We start from the raw sequence: 22,528 nt of genomic DNA, 5'->3' as shown, positions 1-22,528 counted from the left end.
CCATTAAACTACGTTTTATGGAACATCGCAGAAACATCATTAACAAACTTGAACATCATAGTGTATCTAGACATTTTAGAGATATACACTCTGCTGATCCTATTGGTTTAAAAGTGTCTATTATAGAATCCATTAGACCCACTCTGAGAGGTGGAGACAGGTTTAAAACTCTTTGCGAAAGAGAAACATTTTGGATTTTCAAATTATGTACCCTCATGCCTGAAGGTTTAAATGAACATATTGAATTCTTTCAACGATAAATATATGAATAAAATACATATGAGATATATTTACAGATTTATATGCATTTGTTTTCATCACATATCATAAGTGTATATGACACTATATATGAGGTAACTATGTGTATTTTATCCATTTAGAATGTATTTCATAGTTTATCATGTATTCCATAGTTTTTACTGTGGATATACGTTTGCTCTTTGTTATAGATAGATGGGTTTATTATGTTTATTATCTTTATCGATTAGACATTATTCTGCATACACAAACATTTTTGTGATCTATATGCCCATTTTACCTTAGATATACTCCCGTTCTGGCTTTTGTCTCTATTATATATTAGTTACCATAAGAATATTTCGAATAGAGACTATTTCTATATTAAAGTGGTTGAGATAGACATTCTAGGATGTAGCTCACTGGACTAATGCTTAGTTATGAAATTAAGTACACTTATGAGGACACAAGTTCTAATCCCCTTGGGGATAGTTGGAATTTAATAAAAATAATTTTCCCTTTCAATATAGGTACTATTTTACTTTACTCCAATTTAGTTTATTAACATATTATATAATTTTTAGATGTTAAAACATCTGAATATGATAGATATTTTGTAATTTCTTGTATATTCTTCATTATCTACGATGTCTACATCCATGAATAATCATACTTCTCTTCTCTTTAGTTAATTACAATATTATAGTAGTATTATGCAAAATAATTTTTTATTATTTTTAAAACATTGTTTTTATTATTTTTGCATATACGGTTTATATAACATATGAAAATGTCACCTATACATTTTTGGTGACAATATTATATACAAAAGATATCATTATCCATTTATATATGTGTTTTTTATATTCTCTCTCTATATATATATATATATATATATATATGGAACATATACACATGGAATATAAACTAATAAAGGGTTAATATAAACCGAAGAACACCACTAGGTGTAGAATAATTAGTGCAGGAGGAATAACCAATCATGAGGACATGAGCCCTTTAAAAGATCGAAGGAACTGGGGGAATAAACATCTTTGAAAAAGTTAGCACATTTCTAATGAAACGCGTTAGTTAGGACTCCTCTGCATATGGATTGCTCTCTTTGGAGGAAAGTATACCTCCGTATTCACAAAGAGACTACTCTGCATCATAGGACTGTGATTATAACATCATCTCAGCGTGTATGCCGAATCTCATTTATATATGAGGTAGTTAACATCGGGACATCAGTCCTCGGCTAATTGGAAATCCAGCACCTGAGTACAATTATTCCGAGACCGCTTGGACATACCATCATACTTATCAGCGGACATCTGGTTTTACCGGGACGCCGGTTTATTGTGGTGAAGCGCATCATATTAACATCCATACCATCAATTAGATCTCGGAGGAGACTTACTATATTCTCATTTGGGAGCTACAACCAGTGATAATTGTATCACGCTCCAGACCAATACACTCTACAGACGGATCCAGTTCATGCACCCTTGTGCTGCAGCCGCATACGATGAATGGGTGAGATCCATCCTGCTATACACCCTTTGATGACACAGGATTGTGTTCATATATACTGATTTTATCGTTAGCATTGTGTACTGGCCAGACACATTTATCATCTTTATTTGATGTACACATGTTTATTGTGATGTAATATTGGACATCCATTGTTATATTTTCTACATGTGAGTTCCTCCATTGAAATAATCATATTTGTATATTTTAGAATAAAGTTTTATCTCTTCTTTGGACGCACCCTGTTTATTTCTGTAGTGCTCTATATATACACATTCTGACACACATTATCAAGGGGTAATACTGCCCCCTGATCCACAAAGACTGATATATTACATCAAATATTTAGTATCAGGATGCAATATGATCTCCAAACTTGGATTTAAATGTAATGTAAAGTTAACAAAATTTACACCAATCTGTTATTTCCTAAAACTTGCTGGTTGCATTATGCAAACTGGTTCTAAGATACAGGATGAAAACTACACATGAAAGGAAGGTAACGACTGTCATACGCCGGGTCCGGTTCCTGTGGGCGTCCTCCCATCTCTGCGGCCGGGCACCATCTTAGATCCAGGTCTGCGCATGCGCAGAACCCATTTCTCTTTAAAGACTTTTCCTGCCTTCTCATTGGCTCCTGGGCGGTTTGCCTACTACTTAAGGCAGCCTTCTCTCTCCATCTGGGCCTGTTTTTGGACATCATTCCCCTATGAACAAGCTGTGGATTGTTCTCCTCCACTATCCCAGTGTTTACACCTGCTATCCGCAGATCATCATACCTGCTATCCGCAGATCATCATACCTGCCATCCGCAGATCATCATAATTGCTATCCGCAGATCATCATAACGGCTATCTGCAGATCATCATACCTGCTATCCACAGATCATTATACTTGCTATCCGCAGATCATCATACCTGCTGTCCGCAGATCATCATACCTGCTGTCCTGAGATCATCATACCTGTTGTCCGCAGATCATTACACCGACAGTCCGCAGATCATCATCTGCCATCCGCAGATCATTATACCCACTGTTCTAGTGGCAATACCTGCTATCCTCAGATCATCATTCCCACTGTTCCAGTGGCAACACCTGCCGCCCGCTGATCTTCGCTCTCCATTCCTGTAAACCAACCTACAGATAACGCTGAACTCCGCTGATCTCGCCATACTTTCCTGAGGGCCGCAACCTGCATTGCGGAAGCCGCTAAAAAACCACACCTTAATGCGAGGGTTCCTGGAGAAGACCATCCGCTACGTTAGACTCTGTGCCACTGGTAAGAGTACTAGCTATTAGGCAGATCAGGGTCTTAACCTCCTAGATTACCGTGACAACGACCTTCTGTGGTGTATTGAGGCTAAAGCCAGTGTTTGCCACTTCACATGAAAAAGGTCTAATTAGCCTTTATGAGGATTTCCTTTCACAGCTACACAACAGATTTCCTCAAACAAATGCTTACTGCATCAGAAATCAATACCTCAGAAATCAGTACATTTCTAATATATTATATCAAAAACCAGTACATTGGCAATGATATACAGCGGTGCCCTGTACATCTAATTAAAATAAATATCTACAATAAATTATTTATAAGTGATCCAGCCACAACTACATTATATGCTTCTTATTTTTCCTTTTGAAGGCATCAAGAATGATCAAGACGCAGAACAGCATTGAGGAATAATATAGATAAGCCTAAATATGTTATTTGGTACGCTCAAGCACAATTGGCGCCCTATTCTTTTCTTTTTGTAGACATGACAGAATGTTTATTAAAGATATTTCCTACATTTAAACAGCAGTCCAATGTTAACAAATTCTTAACAAGATTTTTTTGTGTTACTACTTTTGAAGTATTCTAAGTTTAAAATGATTTGTTAATAGTTTATTCATGATGTACAAAATAAAATTAACAGTTTGTACAGAGCTTCAAAAAGCTGGTCAATGCAACTTTGAACACCACAGCAAAATTATTTGTATATATCAACTACGGGCCAAAAAAATTCAGACAGATCAATCATAAAGGTTATTACATGGATTACGTTTAATGATTACTGTGGTAAAGTAAATAAATACAGCTTATATACCTTATTAAATGTAGAAATGAAAATGTTATTCTATCAATTTTATGATTAACATTTTTTTGTTTATACAAAATGTGTATTACAGATTTTGAATCTGGATTAGTTTAACTGCCTAGATTATAAACATTGCTAAATACCAGTGTCCAGATGGGTTTCTCTACTGTTTTCATAAAACCACCAGGTTTAATGCATTGGTTCAAATAAGAATCTACTGATGATTAATATTGCAGAAACAACACAAAGCACTTTGGCAAAGGAATGAAGAAAAGTCATAAGACTAGCACAGTGGATGAAATTGCAATTTCAGGGCTACACCTGCTTAGTACTTTCCTTGTGGAACAAAAAAGTTAATTAAGCTCTGTAATTTTTTTCTGTCACTGACCAATAGCAATCCTGCTTTGTAGTAACAGACGGCCTATGTGTTTCCTGTTTGCCACCAGAGCACCCTTAAACCAGACTCTCTTCTTCTACTCTCTTACACAAACTAATACACATTTGTAAAACTATTGTGTATGCTATGAAATACTAATATGCTAATTGATGAGATTTACAGACAAGATAGAAACTACTAATAACATTTCTCAGGGCAACCTCAGAGCAATATATATCCCTATCTCATGTGATCTCACTATTTATATTGAAACAAGCTCTTAGGTTTATGCATCTAATTGTCTGGCTACTGAGAAGTTTTGTGTGACCAAAGAGTTTTGATTGCTGAACTTGCTAAAAACTGTATGGGACGCAAAAAAAAACAACTTCAAAGATAAGACGTAAGGCAATGCATGATTTAAAACTGCTGGTGATAGGGTGTGGTTACTGATCATGTTATAGCTACTTTACATAATATCTAATCTAATCTACTTTCAGTGATCTAAATTACTCTACATTCAAGAGTCTGTCTCTATCTGGACCTTTGATAGATAGGGAGAAACCTGTTTATGCTACAGACACAGATTATTTTCTCCTTTTGATAAACAGGCCCATTTATCAATTCACATGGTGAGCAGGAAAACATATCTGACACTGATGAGCTCTAAAAAAAGCAAACCAGTCTGCCTGTAGGAGAGAGCTAATCTCCATATTGTCTTCCATCATGCTCCAAATATCCAGTGGGTCCAGTATTGACTCTAATGACGGTACCTTCTTTTCACTTTATATTCTGAGATGTCCACAAAGTAGATGGTATAACTAAAAGTAAGTTTTTGATGACTAGTTTGGCTTATTTGCTTGAAAACAGCATAAACTATAAATGGATTTGTATACTCAAGTGGATGATGAGTTGTGTGGAGTCTATAATACTCCATACCTACATCTAGAACACCTTAGTGTCTGCAGTGGAGGGTTACTGGGGCTTTATAAGGATTACATTCCATATAAATATTAATAAATTGTTATTAGATAAAGAAGGGCGTCAGGCATGTTTACAAATGTCTTTATTTTTTCTAGTAACACTTGTGCTAATTATATGAGTGCCTGCTCATGAATATCTGAATCAAACCCTTAAACTCTCTCTTGTTTTACCCTTACACATTGGCAATGCTGAATTAGAAAGACTGAGATCTATCATTATGAACGGAAATTAAACATTCATAGATACATGAAATGCTACATTTACATTTTTCAGATTTAGGAAATATATTATATTTAATCCCAAATAATGACAGTTGTACTACAATAATGAAAAAACATCAGTAAGAATAAATCTTTAGCCACAGGAGATATTCTGATAAGCTTCTGCTGAATAAAATAAAAAGAAAATCTCCTGGAAACATAGAAAGTCTCTGTAGTTCACATTTTCTTAGTTCTGTTCTACTTGAAAACATGTCAGAATACTTTGCACTCTCTCCAATCATGCTTTCAGTTTCAAGTCTGTGTAATGAACACCACTTAGAAATGCTTTGTGCTTTCGGCAGACGAATGTCAGTAGATATATGAGAAACAAAACACAATTGCCAAATGTGCTGCTAAAATTAATATGGGTGCTATTTACTATTCCATTAACAACAAAGATGCTCTCATTTTCTTCTTCCTTCAAGAATACAAAGACTAATAGGTTCAGTATTAGCAGGGATTTAGATTTGACAGGTCAAAACAGTTGGTGGCTTGGTTCCAAGCCCCAGTGCTATCTTGCATAAATAGCACTTTTTGCCATTGTTTCAACGATAAAACTCATTCACTGTCAATACTTAGAACACTCTGATTTCCTTAAGGATAATTATACATGCTGTTCAAATTACACATTACAGCTTAACCCTTTGATTACAACCATTCTTGCAACCTACTGTGCTGAATTTCAAAGCATTTCAAGCTCACCACGGTACTGTTGCCACTGCAATAACTATAATTTTCTTGTAAGAAACCAATACTAAATTATGCACTGTTTTTCTTGGCAGATCTCACAGTATAAAAAGAAATTCATAGCTCATAGATATTTTGTGACACATTAGAAAAACATTTAGCAGGGTCCTACAAAAAGACATAATCATCTCTATGGAATCTCACTCACATTCTCTAGCTTTTTCTTTCACACCCCATTGCGGAAACACAGCCCCCCCTCTCTGAGCAATTAGAGAGGATGTTCAACCTCTTCATACTTAGAAATCTGCAATTCGCTTTTAAATTTCCTGCAGCTGTCACTTCATGCTGCAGAGAGACCCCGGGAAGCAGGAGACTTATTCTCCTCTAGGGATGCGAAAGTCTAGGTTGCAGTATACAAATCACATGATAATGTTTCTTTGTGACTATATATATGAATGTTCTGGAAATGTAGAATCTATAAACCTTCCTTAATGCTCTGTACATTTATAGAACAATTGGATAAGGGGTACTTAGCAAATCTGTATTACAGAAAGAGAATTAAACATATACAATAAAATAAAAGTAGAAAACCTGGCATGCTTAGATTCTGTAACTGGAGCACCATCTCCATGGTCCATCATAACAGTAGAAGAACAGGTAGACTCACTGCAGGTTCAGAAAATACACAGCTAATGTAGGCATTGATGAAAGCCACCCAATAATTTACGTCTCAACTATCTTCAACATTAAATAGGTGAACCTTTGTGCTCTTCTGTATTGCATCTTCATATATACTATACCAATGGGTTTAGTATGAGACACCTAGGCCTTTTTTTTTACTGGTCAGGTGTAACAAAGTACCATATTTAATCTGACATAATAGTGCAACCTTCTAAACATAACACCAACCGAAATTACATACAGAACCTCCCAAATGTTCAGAATTTAACAGGACAGCGCCGAATTGCGGGCCTAAGTAGGTAATGGGGCTTATTCAAAAGGGGCTTGGTTTTACCAAAAGTTGACATTTTTGTGGGAAGATATATCTGGGCAGGAGTTAGAGGGATTGGCAGCCGATTATGCATGTCTCCATTTTGGGAGGTATGCGGGCAATGATGAATCATGAAGCCTCATTCCATTGATGCATAAGAGCTTGTTTTCTAAAAGGATATCCAATCAACAAAGAGGAGATATACATACAGCAATAAAATAAAACACATATTAAAGCTTCATGTAAGATCTATCTATCCACAGCTTTGGTAATAGTAAATGGTTAATACATACTGACTTACATTATACCTACAATCTCATCATTTCCTGAATGGGGATGCCATGAATGAAATGAATTTGGGTTCCAATATCATTATAATTATAGGTTATGCTCTAATTGGCTATTTAAAAGAAAAATGAGAGCTATCAGCAGGTATAGACCTGTTCTAGCATATACTGCTGCTAAGAACAGGTGTATTTATTAATTCTAGGGCTGTTATTTATCCCATGGGAGTGGGCATTCTCAGGAAATATGGCAGCATCCAAAAGTTTTTTTTAACAAATATAAGCTAGTCTGACAAACAAGAGGGTTCTCTAGTACACTGTATCCATATATTTTAGTTTAGCTTTAGTTCCATCTTAAAGTAGCACTCTAATTTAAATCAGTAATAAAAGTGGCAGTTAATGTTTAAGATTATTTATGATTTCTTTAAGGTCATGCCCTTAGAAAATATCTTAATTATGAGCTGATTATTTGGCTTGTGATAGCTACCCAGTTGCTGCATTTTAAATGTACTCCCTGATATACTCTGAAACAAATCACTAGAGGCAGGAAGTATACCAAAACCACTATTTACATCGCCCAGCAAGCAAATCTCTGGTTCCCATTTGTGGCGGCTGTTGAGCCAATCCAATCCCACCTCTTAAATGTACTGATGATATAATTTAATATGTCACTGCCTCTTGGGACACACAAAGATTGATGAGGTAACTGGGAAGCAGTAGGTTTTGTAAAGGTTTTTCACTAAAACAAACAAAAGACCCATATACATATAATATAAAATGACAGCATGAATTGCAATTGCAAGAACATATCCTCTAAAATAATTTTGTAAAGTAATTACAAGCCACTGATTGCTCTGCTGACCTCAGAGCATTCCTCTTGTCTCTCTCTCTGCACCAGAACACTATACAATAACATTATGGTATATAGTGGTTGAAGATCAGTAACAGCTTTTTAGTGCCCGCAAAAAGCAAAATATACTGTTTACATTTTTAAACAATAAAAAAAGAAGATGATGCAGGGCAATGGTTGAGAGAGAACAGCAAGGCTGACACTGACTAAAATTGGAACATGTCAATCATCAACTGAAATAGCTGTCGGTTGTTGCTACATTGTGAAGCTAATTGGTGCAGTGCAGATTTTCACCATACTGAATACATTATAATGAATAATAATCAAATTCTATTCACAGAGAACCTCTCCAATCACTACTATAAATATTAAGTGAATGAAGTACTGAAAAACCAAACTATAGACGTTTTACTATATAGTTAGACTGCATAAGACATTTGTCAATACATGGCTGTAAAGCAAAACTAAATCATTTCTTAATCAAATATGTGGAAGAAAAATACATTTTATTAACCATGAGTTGTCTAATGAAGCCCCAAAACAACCACCATCACATTACATATAATTTGCTATATAAAGCTACATTACAGAATGAAAGATGCCATAAGAAAATATAAAGAAAATTATAAAAATATGTGGCTGCAGCAGAAAGTCTCATGAGGGAAATATTTTTTACTGACAATAGATAGTCTGATATTTGGATGTAACTCATTGAATCGTCATTATTAGACTTGCCTTTTATGTTCATTACCTGCAAGATAAGGCTATGGGTTCTAATTATGCACACAAGAGACACGTATTCCAGTCTATCTTACACAAACACATCAATAACAACATTATCAAGAAATCTCTAGGCCTTTGTTAATCATTAGAAATACCACGATCACAGAATGTACAACAACTATAATTTTGGATGCCTATTTTTTTCATCATTGCTAAAATGAAGTTTAGCAGTTAAGTACATTTAATGAGGCAATTCGATGACTGTCAATTCTGTTCCATAGCAGTAGGGAAAGCAGTATTGTAAAAATGCTAATTTTAATTAAATAAAATACAGCAAAAACAGTAAAGCATTGGAGTGTAGTCTCTTGAACATGTTAATATTAATGGTTCAATGAGTTCATAGAGTAGATGGCATTTGCAATCAGAAATGCAGCCAGTGTTATTACCATTCAAAATACTAACCTTTTTATGCTCACATTTACTCACTGTTCTTTTTCCCTGAATCTCATAAAACATTTATGAAAAGTGGCAATGCCTCTGTGGGAAGTTGAAGGCAGATATTGATAGACACTGAAACTGAAAGCATGGGTAAAGTGGATATAAAGCACCTTTCCATGCAAAGCTTTATAGAAATGAAAGATTATTACTTCTTATTATACAGCAATGTCCCATGCTTGTTAAATTTTACTCATTAAGAAGTACTCTTACTCCTTGAAAAGTAGCATCATTCATTTTTAGTGCTAGCAGTCTCATAGACTTCAATAGAATTGAGCTCTTTGAAGTACGAATTTCTTTATTAATATGATATTTTTGATCCAGAACACTGAAGCTTCACTCAATCAAGCTATTGTACTTTGACGGCTTAGTTGTCAAGGTCTACAATGCAGTACAATATACATATAAAAACATAATTATCAAGGGATTTGATATAAACACTAGGGCAAAAATAAGAATACATATAGCAAATGAAGGGGCGAGACAGCAGTGATAAGTAAGTAGTGAAGTTGAGGTTATATTCAGGAAGGAACAGTACAATATTGCCATAAAATATATCACACATTTAACAGTGTGTACAAAGAGGAATATATTGCAGATTTGAAATGATCCACAACTCTAACATCTGGATACTTATAAATTATGACACATATTCAGCAATCAAAGCAGCTTCCTCAGTGCATTTCAAATCATGTACTGTGTTACAATCAAAAGCTTTTAAAGTGGCTATATCTTTATTTTTATTTTATTTTTTTATTTTCTCTCTGTTAAGTGCAATAATGGCACTTAAAAAAACAGCATCTATAAGGAATAGTAAGGTAATGGATCAGCTATATCCTTCCATCCATCTTCAATATTACACATATAAATGGATAATTGTGAAGCAGACAATAGGTCCCTCACATTGGTTCCATGATGTTGGTAGACATATTATAAGGGTGTTCCCCCTGGGGTATAAGCAAGCTTGCTTATTTTTACTGAGTCACAGTTTGCAATTAATACTTCGTTCAGCTGCTTAGTACTGCATGGATAAAAAGATGTAAGTTAAAAAGGTACAACATTCCATGTACTATTCATTGTTATATAGCATGATGATGACTTAAGGACAATGAACAAGCAACGTATAGGTAATTGCAAGTTTTTAAAGTGCAGAAATGCACATAAAATGATCTGTACCTACAAGTACACAGGGAGGCTATATTTCTGGCAGAAATAAGTGACCATTTTAATGTAACTGAATGTTAGGGTTCTGGAGACTCCCAAATTTCCAGGATTTGTGTTGGCATGGCCAAATCCCTCACTACAAGACAAAATTGAATTCAGACCACCATGATACAAATTACATTGTCAAGCCTCCTGTACTTATTCTTTGGACCTCCCATCTGTATCTGCTAGAGGGGAGATCCAGAAATTAGGCATGTATGATCTAACATAGCAAACCCATGTAATATATGACTTACATGCAAAATCTTTACAAAAAGATTCTTTACAAAAAGCAAAATTAAAATAGAAAATTACAACACACTGGTACTGTTCCTCTAACTACAATGCTGAAATGTGGGATTAAAATTTACTTTAAAAAAATAACTTACATAAAAAACATTATATGTAGTTGAATATTTCAATACACAACAAGCTGCAATCATATGATCCAGGAAGAGGTTGAATATAAGAAAAGGTGACCGTACTCCAAAAGTAAAGGGATATCGGGGCATAGTGCCACCATGGCCAACAAACTGAAGCATTAGGTGCAGTGAACTTTTTTTTAATTAAAAAATGTTCCCAAATCCATCTACAGTCGAGGGGTTGGAGAGCACATTAAAAGGAAAAAAAGTTTTATTTAATAAAAATTAAATATTGTTTTGTGGGAGAGTAGGGGGATTGTGAAGACATTGCCAGTTCAATGAACAAACTAATGCATGGGCTCTTGGTAGCTTCATGACGTAAGATGTATGTTGGTAAGCATCTAGAAACTGTGCTTCAAAGGTGTAACTCTTTTGTCTTTGGCACTGAAAAGGTTAAATCTTATCCAAAATTATATATATTTTTAACATATGTTTCAAAATGAGCTATGTTGTCCCATGCTAGGTTGCCTTTGGCAGGAGTAAGATACATGTATAGGGTAACTGTCTCCGCATTCAGCAAGCAGGAACTTTGGGACAAAATGGCATTTTATCTTCAGTCAACTCCCTTAGTCAGGGTCCTGCGATATGATTATTGGTCTCGTCCGTGATCACTGATTTGATGCACTCTCCAATATGCACTGCAAACCATATGAATATGGTTAAGAATACAGGAACAGGATTAGCGCTCAGAGGACTCAAAGGTTTTTTCTACAGGCTGCTGCCTATTAACCCTTTTAAGAGGGATGTCCCCCCTCCCTTTAAATATACTTCTTTATATTTGGTAATAGTATGGGTCTGGCGCTGCCTAAACCTCTGCGGATGAATGGTGTTCAAATATACACGGTAGTTCAATTTGTATCGATCTTAAAGAGCATTCTCTCTGTAACAGTTTTAGCTACAATATATATTGACATATAATTGTAACACATAATTGTAACATTGTTTCGTGATTAGAGACACATGTAAAAACATACACTGTACTGTTACCCTAAATTACCCTAAAACGCTATACATGTTTACTCCTCTATGGGTATAATGTTACCCATGTCTTTCTGGTGTTGATTGCACAATGCAATTAACTTACCAGTCCCAATGCGTAAATGTGGCAATATCAATACAAAAGGTTAATGAGCATCCCTACTGCTGCATCATTTTTGTGATTACTGAGGGTTTCAAACTACAGTCTGCACCAATAGCTTTCACATTGGTTTTGTGGTCAAGCACTCTACTTCACTGGACAGAAATGTCCTTCTCCATCTCCTATACTTTATAGAGTCCAACGTCCAACCAGCGTTCTCTATGAATGCCTGTATCCAGAGAGGACACATTATCATTTGGTGCATTTTTGTAAGGGCTTGAATGCATCTCAGCATGACGGATATAATGTACAGGACCTTACAATTGCTTACTTAGCCCACAACAGCCCGCTTCTTGTATAGATTAAGAGCATGACTGTACTTACTTTGGGAATTAGAAATAGTGGTTTAAGTGTAAGATGTGGCATTGGTGAGCTACTGTGGTGAGTGCATAATTAACAAGTACTTTGAATGGGCTGCTGTTCATAGGTCAGTGTTGAAGTCTTGACCTATGTGCTAAAATTTGCCAGCCAGCAATATTATAGTTTAAATTCTGGCTGGATTTCTCCTTAAAAATAAAACTGATCATACTACTAAATGAAATGAAATATTGATGAATGCACTAAAGTCCTGGGGGTAAATGTATCATACCCCGTTTTTTTCAACTCGCCGGGAATCGGCGAGATGACAGCTAAAATTTAAAGCGGCGCTGGCTTGTAAAGGTAGCACTTACCTTTACAAGCCAGCGCCGCTTTAAATTTTAGCTGTCAACTCGCCAATTCCCGGCGAGTTAAAAAAAACGGGGTATGATACATTTACCCCCTGGTCTAACCAATGAAGATATAAATCTTATTTCCAGTGAGAAAAAAATATCTGGCATATAATTCAAAACATTTTCTTGCATTATACTTCTGTATTATATCAGAGTGCAGAAAATGAACAGTTAAAGTAGCAGTAATTGATTCTATCACAAGTTTGGGAGAAGGAGTCCATGGTGAAGGTAAAATGCAATGTTGACTAAAGTGCTGTTCATACAATTAACAACTTTTCTTTGACAGAAATTACGAAACTGCCATTATCACTTAAACCTGGCTATGTATCAAATGAACAAAGAACAATGGCTGTCAATTGGAATTTGGGTGCTTCAAGAGCTGATTCTAATTCTAGGCTCAAGTTTATAGCACATTCACAGATAACTAGAGATGGTCACTGACCCCCGTGTTTTGGTTTTGTTTTTGTTTTTGGATCTGGATTACCTTCGTGTTTTGGTTTTGGTTTTGTTTGGTTTTGTTTTGCAGTTTGGTTTAAAAATCAATGTCTTTGTGCATAAAATAACCTAATTTAGTGCTCCACCTGTTTCTTGGATAAGTAAGGTAATTCTATAGCTAATAAATTAGGAAGAAAACAGTTTTATCTCTGGTAGGGCGTCCTTAATTCTCCACACAAACCTGGTTGTCTTCCTCTTCATCTTTGCCTACTGGCAATGCAGCCATCACCTTTGGGTGTATATTACACCCTCCATTTGTAGTTGAATAGAAAAAAAGCAGCCTGCATAGACTGTGGAATTAGGAAGTAAAAATAAATGGACCACGGTAGTTTGGTGGCTATCTATGCCCCCCCCCCCCCCCCAGCCCTCCACTTGTAGTTGAATAGATAAAAAGCAGCCTGCATAGACTGTGGAATTAGAAAGTAAAAATAAATGGACCACGGTAGTTTGGTGGCTATCTATGCACCCCCCCCCGCCCTCCACTTGTAGTTGAATAGAAAAAAGCAGCCTGCATAGACTGTGGAATTAGAAAGTAAAAATATACGGACCACGGTAGTTTGGTATCTGTCTGCATGAGACGCCCTCTCCACTAGGAGTAAAATAGTAAACTATTCAGCCGTTATAGAGTCTAGAATATAAATAGAAATTGAGAAAGGCAATTTCGTATCTGTCTGCATCATAATCATCAACATCATCATTAGTGCCCTCGTCGCCTACACAAATCTCCCCCTCATCCTCTTCTAATTCAAAAGTGGCATCCTCAATTGGTGTATCACCGACTACACTGGGGCTGTTAAAGCACACATCAGCAGAACTGCTGAAAATACCCTTCTTTATGAGTACACTGTCATTAACAGAATGCTCACGATTAGACATACCACTGGTGGATGGACTCTCCCCAGGGATTGGTGTCATTTCTGATTCAGAGCATACATTATCCTCTAATGCCTTACTGTTTTCTTGCAGCTCGGCTTTCACGCGTAACAGTACTTGTACACCACTTGTAGGCTAGGTAACATTTTTTGATCTGCCACTTATAGACAAAGGTGAAGGCCTCATTCTCTCTTTGCCACTGCGTGTGTAGAATGGCATGTTGGCAATTTTTTTTTTATCGGCACTTAACTTTTCCTCAGTTACACTTCTTTTTCGCTTCAACACGGTAAAAAAAAAATTGGTGTGTGTTTTTTTGACTGATTTCAAAAGACTGTGTAGTTTGACATCGCCTTTCCCAGATGGCGTACTGGGAACACTACCATCAGGACTTGTGACAGAACCTGGTTGCTCATTTTGCTCATATGTGGACTGCTTAGAATCCATTATGAGCCCAACGCACTTGTAGTGCTACAAATTGTTTTAGATACTGCTGACAAATATGACTTTTGACAGCCACAAAAATTAATGCAAAAGAATGGGGGACACCCCAAAAGCACTTGGGAGTGCTAAAAATTATTTGGTAGATACTGCTGACAAATATGACTTTTGACAGCCAGAAATATTTATGCACAATTATGGGGGACACCCCAAAAGCACTGGGGAGTGCTAAAAAATATTTGGTAGATACTGCTGACAGATAGTAATTTTTACAGCCAGAAATATTTACGCAAAATAATGGGGGACACCCCAAAAGCACTGGGGAGTGCTAAAAATTATTTGTTAGATACTGCTGACAGATAGTAATTTTGACAGCCAGAAATATTTAGGCAAAATAATGGGGGACACCCCAAAAGCACTGGGGAGTGCTAAAAATTATTTGGTAGATACTGCTGACAGATAGTAATTTTGACAGCCAGATATATTTAGGCAAAATAATGGGGGACACCCAAAAATCACTTTGAGTGCCAAATATTGAAAAAAAATAAATCCTCTATCCTCCTCTCTTCTCTAGTGATTTTTGTTAGCACAATTGGAATCAGAATATTGTATTCTCTGTCCCTGCTCTAATCAGCCTGTGACTACACCCTGCTCTCTCTCTCTTTCAAATGGCGATGGATTGCTGTGGAGGCGTGTATTTATAATCTTCAAGTATCGCGAGAACCGAGCCCCGAGATCCGACGACGTCATGATGACTACTCGGCTCGGTACTCGGATACCCAAAGTTCGGGTGGGTTCGGTTCTCGGGGAACCGAGCCCGCCCATCTCTACAGATTACACAATACACTCATCTACTCCAGAGACAGCTACAAAACTCTAAAATGTATATATAAGAAGAGTACACAATTGCTTCAGTGATTTTGTTCTTTGTTTCATAATGTTCTTTGTTTCATAAGCTGTACGTGAGAGAGGTGCCATCAATTAAAATTTCATATTACTAGATCCCAGCACTGGGAAATGTGGTAGTTACATTGCTGTGATCTCCACATGTATTTGGATGTAGCTGTGAATATATATTATCTATGCATTGTTACCATACTCCATGGTTCTTTTTACGCTAAAACAAATTGTATCAAGTTGAAAAATTATGTGCATTTTAAGCCTTTAGAAAAGAACCCAATTTATATTTTTAAATGAAACATACAAGTAAAATTGCAGACTCACCATTCATATTTTTGAAAATATTGAGGATGGGGAGAATCTGACGGTAGTAAGGCACAAGAGCTTCACCCACCATTTCAGAGGAGACAACCAGGTGCTGGAGAACTTTCAGTGTGGTACAGATTACTTGCCGATTGCGAATGTTCAAAGCATCTATAAAAAGAATATATAGGTGTTCAGTTTTCATATTAGGCATCCATCAGTGTTCAGCCTATGTTGCCACTCAACTTGAGCCAGATTACATTATCACATATATGTTTTAAGGAGACTATGCTACATGTAAAACCAACACAATTGTGAGAACAAACTTCCTCACTTGCTTAATTATATCTATAATTATGGGTAAGTACTGCAATATGTCTCCATAGAGAGCAATAGCACCATTGATATTGTTATAACCATGAACAATAACTGACCATTCTTTTTTATAAATACAGATTTTGTACTAGATTTCTGAATTAAGTACGTTGCTTTACCATGCAGAAATGTAGATATGTATGTAAAGAGAAAGACAAGACAGAATAGTGGTTAGCTGCCTTATTATCAATTATGAGTCTCTCAAACAACAAAATTGCATGTATCAATGTGTGATGTTTTAATAAAATAAATACAAAGAAATACAGTGAAATGAAAGTTTCATTAGTCATAAGCATCTTCTAAGCTGCGTCATCTGAGTGTCCACTGATCAGCAGATTTTCAATGTAGCACTTCACTGTGGAGTTCTCAATTATTTTCATACATTTAAAATGACTATATTACTCATAAAATCCAGTAAACTAATTAAGATCAGCAGCCAGAAATAAAACACATGTTATAGACAAGTAATTAACTTTGCCATTTTTACCTGGTTTAAACTGAGGAATGGGCTCTGAAAGACTGCTCAACCTGATCATTGTTGCATAACAAGTTGCCTTTATGAAAAGCAAAAATGTGTGGTCTAAATCCTCTGCCAATCTGTCCGATTAATGATATGGCATTCATAAGCATACAAAAAAACAAATCTCAAAATTTGCCTGTGGCTGCAATATAATGATAAATGTTTTACCCCTACGCTAACAAGTGGAAGACACAGAGGTTTACTTACTAACATTACTAAAAGGTGCAAATCTGTACTAATTCATACCAACAAATCAGCAACAATGTCTTGTCTGCCTTGTGATGGCAGATACTTGTGATGTCTACTTTCTTTTCTGTAGAGGCAAATTCATCATTCTTTATTAACCTGTTAAAAAGTTGAATGTGTTATACAGCGGGGAGTGTGGGAACCTCTGATCTTTGGTGAGTGCATAGGACGCAATAGAAATCATGAAAGACCAGGATGTAAGCAATCTATATGCTGTGAACTTTATAACTGCTGTAACTTAATATGTAACAGTAAACATATTTTTACTACAATATCGTTATATTACTCCCTTCCTTTACAATAGTTAGTCACTTATGCCAAATTAAGTGTAATTGTTTCAGGAAATACGTTTTTTTTTTGAGCAAACAAAACTTAAAAAGGTTTATAAATAATAATTAGGACCTAGTGAAAAAAAAATCCTTTGAGGAAGTTGAGAACAGGTAGTGTCATTTTTTAAAGAGAGAATTAATCGGATATGAAAGAAACTCAGAACTTAGCATTAATTTCTGGCTATAACAATGATTATGCTAAGGTGAGAATTATATTTAAACAATTTGAAACAGGGCCTTCTCTTAGCCAAACATATTCCTGATGACTTCTAATACATAAAAGGTAGAGACTCTAATCTTAAAGATACATTGGCAAGTAGTTTTATGCTAGGTCTATTTTAGCACTTTTATGGCCGCTTACATTCCAACATCATTATAAGTAATTTGTTTATGTTTTTTCTCAAAACACTTTTATTTTTCAGAAAATTCCATTACTTTGCTAATACCTCCTAAAACAGCAAAGGTAACAAACCCAAAATAACAAAAAAGTGTTTTTGTTATTGAAATCGCAAGAAAGTGAACTAAAAGCAAATGTATATAGTTTTTTTCTTCTAAACACCACCAATTAATACTTTGTGGTTCTTGCTTTAGAATTAATCCACCTTTTCAAAACTGGCAAAAAGCAGGGTTCTAAATGAAATCTCCATTTGAATATGATAATGAATTGTTTATGATAGTTGGCATTGTCTGGAAAGAAATGCATAAAATGTGTAGGAGATGTGGGCATTATAACCCCCTGTATCTGGAAATATTAATGCTTTCCGTAGTGTACTGTTTTATTGTCTGGTGATCACGAAACAATAATGTCTAAGGGGGCCACATAATATGAAACAGGGGACTGTCCTCTTTCAAATGAGGATGCCCCTTAGTTTGTAAAGTGCCAGGATGGGGGAGATCAGGCACTTTTAGCACCCTCACCACATCCCCACTGCACTTTTTTATGTACAGTAGGGATGAGCACCAATGTACTCAGTGATGTCATCTTGCACCAGTGCAATGACATCATCATCTTTTCTAGGCTCTCACCATCAAAAACAGTGGTGGAGGGTGAGTAAGTATAGATTTAACTACTTTGAATCCCCTCAGTAGTAAGGACAGAAGGGACTCACCGTTCCTTAGAGGTATATGTGCAAGACAAGTTCCACTCGTTCTTAGCACTGAAGGCTTAATAGGAGTCATACCAAAAGTATTAGTGACATGTGTGGCTGAGTTATGATTGTGGCTAACAAAAGGGAATAGTTATTTCTCTGATAGAATCTGGATTGACATTAAATGTTCTATTTGTTCTGATACTAGAAACCTTATTTAAATGCTTGGGTATCCATGTGGCCTCCAGTGTATAAGGATTATTTATAGGAAACCCATTTAATATATGTAATGTAAAACTAATTTTTTGTTTTGAGCTTTCTCTATATCCCATCGTTTTGATTCCATTACAGCGCTCTATAATATTACATTGACTCTCAAAGGCATTTGTGTGGCAAGTCAACCAAAGCTCTGCATGCTACCCGGGAAAAGACAAAATATGGCTGCTTCTTCAAAGCATCTTTAAAAAGTGTATATTATACATACTCTATATATAGGGGTGATCAAAATGCTGAATACAGTAATTCAGAAGCCAGCCAGACACAGTTTTTAAGGAGCAATGTAGTACATCCATTCTGATCTACAGGGTTTTTTTTACATGTTAGACATCATGGCTACCTGGCTATATATTAAATAAAATGTATTTATATTACATTATTTTGAAATGGTTGTAAATACACATGTATACAAGTGGTTGAGTGTTGCTGGACTTTTGTACTCCATTTTTTTTCAGTCAATAACTACAGCAGGTACACCCCAGACATTGAAACAATCAAGCACATTTAATTTTAGTATTTCTGAGCTAGCCTTGGTCCAGTTAGAAAGCATTTTTTCTCAATAACAGTCATATGCCTTTAGGAAATCTCATGAATTCAAGTCAGGGTTATAATGTCATATGTTGATACAGAGCCCTTAACCCTTACTCATGTGGGCCAGTTATAAAACCACTGATTATGCTTTTTATTCTTTCATTTTTTTTCCTATTTTATTGCTACAAAGCAATGTATTTCAGGCCCCTGAGGCACTGCAGGGAATTAAGCTGGACTCTGCTGGGAATTGTAAAAAGTCCTTTATTAGTCAAAGCCTTGAACGAACTAAAAGATGGATTGCGGCCCTGATGTTATAAAACGCTGCCTTGTGTGACTGGTATTTGTTCCCACAGTTTCTGCTGACACCTCACTAGCCCCCAAGAAGGCAGGCTATTCTTCTTTCACATTGGCTCTGTTATTAGTCTATTCAATAAAAAAGTATAAAGAAATCACAGTTACTTATTTTGTACATTGTGACAACAGGAAGTCAACCTGTGAAGGGACAGATACAGCCTGTATATGTTCCAGTGACTAAATACTGCAAAGTTAACAATTCTCTTTGGAAGGATTTGTACTGAAATGATGTCGTGCAGAAAAAAAACACATTTAGAAAAGACCTCTTTTCCAAGTAAGAATATTTTTAAAATGTGTACAACTTGTTTAGCGCTATATTGTACATAATTCTTTTTTTTAAATTGTTTGCTAAAATGCATAATTTCCAAAAGAATATAAATATTATTCTAAGAAAACTTTCAATAGGACATTATTGTAATAATTACTTATTTGCTTTATGAAACAAACTTGATACTGATCACTGGATGTCTGAAATATATTTAAAAAGTAGCCTACACAAATACACAAAATATTCTTATTCTATTTATAGGCGCACGCTAAGTTCTTCACATAGTACATATAGCAAACATGTATATGCTTTGCTCTGAAAAAGTGTACATTTCATGCTGCCCTGATTAAGGAACTAGTGCAAGTGACTGCAGCACAACAGCTTGCTGGGTACCTGCAAACCTCTTCCTCTGTACTTGCCTATACCTTTATACCTCACATTTCTGGTCATTCCATATCGGCTTACCCTCTGTGCTAATCTCATTATGCCCTCCAAATCATGTCCTTTCCCTTCACTCCATCACACCACTCCTCATTAGATTGCTGACCTAATCTCATGTAAACAGAGCTATATTTACAGTTCATGTAATTGTGAACAGAACATGTTCATATGCTTAACAATCTCCTCTCCTTCACTTTATTTGCTAGGAAAAATAGCTGGTGAATATAAGGTAGCCAAAATAAAAGAATAAATAAATAAAAACAAAAAATAAGAAACATAAATCTATTTCTATACTGTCACATAACAGTCCTGCTTTGGGTTGGTGCCTTGTCTTTTGCACTTCAACAGAGATCTCCTTCTTTCATCTGTGACATGGTTAACATTGATGCCTCCCAATCAGGGGCTGAACATCACTGGGCTTCATAGCAAAATTTGAGGGAGGGCCCAGAGATGCTAGTCCCCCCTCTTGAGGCTCCCACTCTTTTCTTCTGAACATGTGTGGGGGCAGCGCATATGCAGTGAAACCCATGCACTGTAAAGCCCATAATGATGTATTTCCCTCACCTACGGGGCCTGTAGTGGCAGGACAGTGTTGGGGTTATAGGTTTGATTTTGACCAATCCTTTGCTAGGGGTGACTTCTGTATACAATGTATCCAGCCAGAGGGTCTGGTGCTATGAGGACGGGGTGAAATGTAGGGGCTTTCGATGACTTAATTTCCACTTCCAGTGTCTGTGTGTGCAGGAAAATAAGTATAGTGGACTGTGCAACCTGTTGACTTAAGCAGGGTACACAACGACGCAATCTTACTTCAGATGTGATTTCTGTAACGATTTCACCAACGACTGAAAGTCCCGATGAGCATGTCGATTCATGTGCATACACCTACACGATTTACCGTCAGGTCTGTGATCTTCATCTCTCACAATCAACAGCTGAAAAGATTGTGACTCCACACACACTTTACAGATATCTGTCTATGCTGCTGTGTACGTACTAACTTTCACATTTGCCCAACATTGTTCCATCGTTGATACTGATTTGTTATAGGTTTAGAAAACCAAATCAAACGTTGCAATGTGTTTTGGTATGATAAAACATGATGGTGGGAGTGTACACACTTGCAATATCTGAACAAAGGGTTGAGAATTGTGTCACCTGCGCAATAATTGCATAGGTGAGTACCCAACTTCAGGCATTGAGTTGTACCTTGCAGCCAATAAAACTGTCCTGTAACAGAGTGACTCTCTGGATAATATTTTTTTCACTCGGATGGGCAGGGGCTGGCTGGACTGGGGGGGCCAGTCCCATAGTGGATTACCTTGGCTGGGTCTCTGGGATATCTATATTTTATTTTTCCTAATTGGCTGCTGAGCCAAGTATCGCTCCCCTCCCCCCACCGGCCTAAAATTTGCCAGCAAGCCCCTGCAGATGGGCCAGTTGTATTTACCATACTCTGAGAGGGCCATGGACCTACGCAGCTCCCAAGTGTATTCAATGGCCCCATAGAATTAATGAGGTCTAAAGGTTCTTGGGGGGACATGTTAAAGTGATAAATGTCTTTTTAATGTCTATTCTCTATAAAGATAAGTGGGACTTTATTTCAAAAAATAATTTGGAGAAGAATTCTGTAAATAGCATTTAATACCAATCACAGTGCAATCCAAAACAGAAACAGGACAAGTAGGAATTTATGGAGGCACCTATAATATACATGCACTTAGACACTAGAAACTATTTAAAAATGTTAGCAACTACACTTACGCCATTAGTAAAGTGTAGTCATTATTGAATGACACATTGTAATAGATCCACAGGTGGTATAATTATTTAACTGGCCACAAGGAAAACCCGCACTATTAGTGATTCCTGGGAACTGGGCTTCAGAAACACTGGGGTAAAGGCGTTTTCCCTGCCACTTGTGTTTTTTTTTGTCCTATGCTTCAAAAATGCACAAAATTCAAATTAACCAAAACTGATGGAAAAAGCACCGGCATGTTTAGGCCTCTGGTTGTTAGCTGGCTGCTTACAGTCACCTGGCTAAGTACCTGTGAGGTGTCCGGGTGGAGTAATTATCCTCTTTCTTGGTGTGAGTATATTAGGAGATTGTTAGTCTGGGTGAT

At 36.3% G+C, this 22,528-nt stretch overlaps 1 protein-coding gene across 4 annotated transcripts in view; it reads right to left on the bottom strand.

Annotated features, from left to right (window-relative positions):
• PACRG (parkin coregulated) overlaps positions 1-22,528 on the bottom strand; it is a 468,816-nt gene that overhangs the window by 170,200 nt on the left and 276,088 nt on the right. For 3 of the 4 annotated variants that reach the window (XM_075203277.1, XM_075203279.1, XM_075203276.1), the window contains one exon: positions 15,999-16,148. In XM_075203277.1, coding sequence (XP_075059378.1) covers positions 15,999-16,148 — 150 coding nt within the window. Of the gene's footprint in view, positions 1-9,462; positions 9,577-15,998; positions 16,149-22,528 lie in introns of all 4 variants that reach the window. The other variant, XM_075203278.1, reaches the window with a different exon arrangement.

The sequence above is a fragment of the Mixophyes fleayi genome, chromosome 3 (genome assembly GCF_038048845.1).
Source record: "Mixophyes fleayi isolate aMixFle1 chromosome 3, aMixFle1.hap1, whole genome shotgun sequence".
Lineage (NCBI taxonomy): Eukaryota > Metazoa > Chordata > Amphibia > Anura > Limnodynastidae > Mixophyes > Mixophyes fleayi.
The sequence above is the reverse complement of the archived record's forward strand: the minus strand, read 5'-3'. Positions and strand labels throughout refer to the sequence as shown.